This window comes from Lycium ferocissimum, unplaced genomic scaffold (genome assembly GCF_029784015.1).
Source record: "Lycium ferocissimum isolate CSIRO_LF1 unplaced genomic scaffold, AGI_CSIRO_Lferr_CH_V1 ctg10586, whole genome shotgun sequence".
In the NCBI taxonomy this organism is placed as follows: Eukaryota; Viridiplantae; Streptophyta; class Magnoliopsida; order Solanales; family Solanaceae; genus Lycium; species Lycium ferocissimum.
In genome coordinates this window covers 7,143-10,563 of record NW_026713386.1, presented here as the reverse complement: position 1 = coordinate 10,563, position 3,421 = coordinate 7,143, and the positions used below count along the sequence as shown (strand labels likewise).

The 3,421-nt window shown below is 33.9% G+C and overlaps 1 protein-coding gene across 1 annotated transcript; it reads left to right on the top strand.

Moving 5' to 3' along the window:
- Positions 1–1,187: 1,187 nt before the first annotated feature.
- Positions 1,188–2,684, top strand: LOC132041537 (LOB domain-containing protein 4-like). Its single transcript, XM_059432246.1, has 2 exons — positions 1,188–1,384; positions 2,157–2,684. The coding sequence occupies exons 1-2, from the start codon at positions 1,211–1,213 to the stop codon at positions 2,547–2,549; spliced, it is 567 nt and encodes a 188-aa protein (XP_059288229.1). The 5' UTR covers positions 1,188–1,210; the 3' UTR covers positions 2,550–2,684.
- The last annotated feature ends 737 nt before the right edge of the window (positions 2,685–3,421 follow it).

Below are 3,421 nucleotides of genomic sequence, written 5' to 3'. Positions count from 1 at the left end.
CAGGAGACATATCCATGTCATTTGATACTGCTTCACCGAAAAAGTATACACAGTAGAATAATGATGCTTGAAATTAACATAATTAATCCAATATATAATAATATACCCATCGTGTTTAAGATGGGATAGATGTGAGTCCACTTCACCGCCCCATACCCAGGCCAACACTAGGACAAAAATAACAATACCACTACGCTTGAATAATAGGTCAAACACTATTTATTCAGGCAGATATAAGCTTTGATTGTATGGGTTGAACAGAATTTAGCATCTTTAAAAATTTACTAGATATATACAAAAATTAAATTCAAAATCCAGTTACAAGCTTTACGATCGTTATTTCATAACCCAGAACTCATAAAATTTAAATATTAAATATTCCATACTTGTACAACCACTTCGTACGATTACATAAACTACTTGTCCTATATATAAGTTTGATATATTTCTGCAAAAAAGCTAGACTTGCAAGCATACTCAAATCGGCAGAAAGATGGTTTCCTATTAATCTTTTTTTTTTTTCCTATTGTCTCAAACGTCTTTCAGATATATAATCAACATCACCTCCACTAATCACCATTTCATCACCGAATTATTATATGGACCCTCACGTGTGAAGCTTTTTGTCGTACTTTTTAATATCACTAGGCTCTAAATCATTCATCAAATTACTCCACACAATAAGTACAAAAAAGTACTATATGGCTACAACTCACATATACACCGACAATATAAAAGCAAATTAACTTAATTTGATATTGATCAAGGCACACAAAATATATCTATAAGTAATCATTCATAAAAAAGAAAAACTTGTAACTTTGAAAATAAAATAAATTATCTGCTACAACAAGTAAAGTGACATCGCCATTAGAATATTTCCTTATAGTATCTGTTTAAGCTCAAAAAATATTAGTGATGAACTGGGATCAAAGCAATTAATGGAAATATTACTTGTCTAGCAGTTTCCATTTCGTTCAATATTCAAATTCCCCCCTGAAACTGACAGTGGAGATATGAAAGTTATTACAACTATTGAAAGATCTTAAAATTAGGATCTTTAAATATTTTTCTTTTTTCTCCAGCTAATTTTCTGGACCCCATGCTTTACTTTGTGGCTTTAAATACTCAGTTAAGTAAGTGCATTTGCCTTAATTTCAACCAAAAATAAATACCAAATTAAGAAACTGCTTTAATTTATTTTTTTCTCATGAGTTCTACAAGCAAGAAGACCAAACATATGCCATGCTCAGCATGCAAGCTTCTTCGGAGACGCTGCACTCAAGATTGCATTTTCTTGCCTCACTTTCCAGCTGCTGAGCCTCAAAAATTTATTGCTGTTCATCGAATTTTTGGTGCTAGCAACATCAGCAAAATGTTACAAGTACGTAATTCATACATTTTACTAACTTCTTTTTATGACAATGGTGTCTCCGTGTCTGGGCTAGCTTGTGCGCGATTAAGATTGTTACTGGCTATCATCTTCATTTTTGAACCAGCTAGTGTGCAATTAGACTTTTCACCGCTTATCTGTTACGTACCAGCACAAGCACCGAAAAACTGTGACCACCAAAGCTTAGGCAAATAAGAAGAAATCATTGAGCGCCTTTGGTCCCTATTTGGATTTGAACTATAACTTTTAACTTAACATATTAAAATACAATGCCATGGGTGGTTAAGTGTAAGAGAACTAGATTTTTTATCTTTTTATTTATTTATAAGATAATTAGAGTTTAAGCTCTACACATTAACTACAAGTAACAGCCCAGAATAAATGGAACTAGTTGAAAATAAGGCAGACAACATGCCGGAACGGATCGGATTACATAAATAATACACCAATAAATGATCGGTGTGAAGTGGGGATTTTCACTGAGGAGATTCAAAATAAGTAGAATTAAATAGTACTCTAAGAAGCCAAGTAATTCAACATCTATTATATATACATACAAAACAATTTGAACTCGAATATATAGCGTAATTTTCTGGTGAAGGGATCAAGTTTGGATCGCGCCCCCTAGCTCCACTGATCATCAGTATATATAGTTAAATCTATATACTCCTAATTAACATATAATGCTAACAGTGCTAGTTATATAGATATACTTCAAGAAATGAACCCTTTTTTGCTTTGAATGTTTGGCATTCATTTTCAGCAGGAGATACCAAAGGAAAACAGAGAAGATGCGGTGATCAGCATGGTTTATGAAGCTACAGCAAGACTCGGAGATCCAGTTTATGGCAGTGTGGGCATTATTTCTGCCCTCCAGAAACATATATTTCACTTGCAATCCGAGTTAAATGTAGCTTTAGCTGAAGCAATGTCTCTCAAAACCCAGCTATCCGATCCCTTATCCCTACCCTCGCTTCTGGAAGGCTCTCCATTCACTCCAGAGAACCACGAGTTTCACAATTTCCAGAAGATGAGCGACCAAAATGCATATGCTAATATTAATAATGCATCAGATGCCTTGTTTCTACCACCAGAAGCAGCAGACTATTGTTTTCAAGAAACTGAAGTTCTTCCACTGCCTTATTTAGACATGTAGTTTTCTAGTGTGGACAACAATAGACTCTTAATATTTGCCTTTCATTTAACACCTTATCATGTTTTTTTCCCACTGCTGCTCATCTAGTCAAGTTTTGTAAGATCACCAAATGCATAAGTGGATTTGGCCAAGCAAATGTATTAAAGCTGCAGATATACTAGTTTCTTCATGCTTTGGAACCTCTGAATGAAAAAGAATTTAAGTTATATACATTATATGCTATCAGCAAAATTTAAGAGGTTATAGCGGTTCTCACTCTATTTTCTTACCATATCATGCTTGATATGAAGACTTTACCTATTGTAGTGGTCAATGACTCAATTTTACCTGATGGTATAAAAAATTATACACACTGTCACTGCACAAAAGTTATACTGTATTCTTATCAACAAAAAAAACTGTATACAGCTGGTTAGTAGAGCCAGTGAGTAACTGCAGCGGATTCATGAAATTATGCACTAAATAGTTTGGCTTTCTGTACCGCACAAAACTGAAATCAATTAACTGTATGATGACAATTTGACCCTTTTCCCTTTAAATAATACTGATGGTGTTAGGGTAAGTTTGTTCACACTTCGACTATTTTATCATACCTTTATCATACCTGGTACGTGTTAGGGTTTTGCCGTGATTTTCTTATCATATTTGAGTTTTACTTTTCTCTGAAAGAAAAGTCAAAGTATAACCATAATCGTTTTACTTCTCCTGAAAGGAAAACATAATTCTCTTCCATATTTGGTTGTCCTTTTCTTGGAGGAAAAGGTTTTGGACCTCTATAAATTGAAGAATCATTTTCATATGACACAACACAAAAAAGCATTCACAATGTAGTCCCTAAAGATTCTTGTTTAGGGGGAGATTATTCTCCCAAA

Excerpts from the sequence above, each read along its gene's own strand:
- LOC132041537 (XM_059432246.1), top strand. The coding sequence starts at position 1,211 with ATGAGTTCTACAAGCAAGAAGACCAAACATATGCCATGCTCAGCATGC. Across the intron at positions 1,385-2,156 it reads ACATCAGCAAAATGTTACAA|CAGGAGATACCAAAGGAAAA; the intron begins GTACGTAATTCA and ends ATTCATTTTCAG.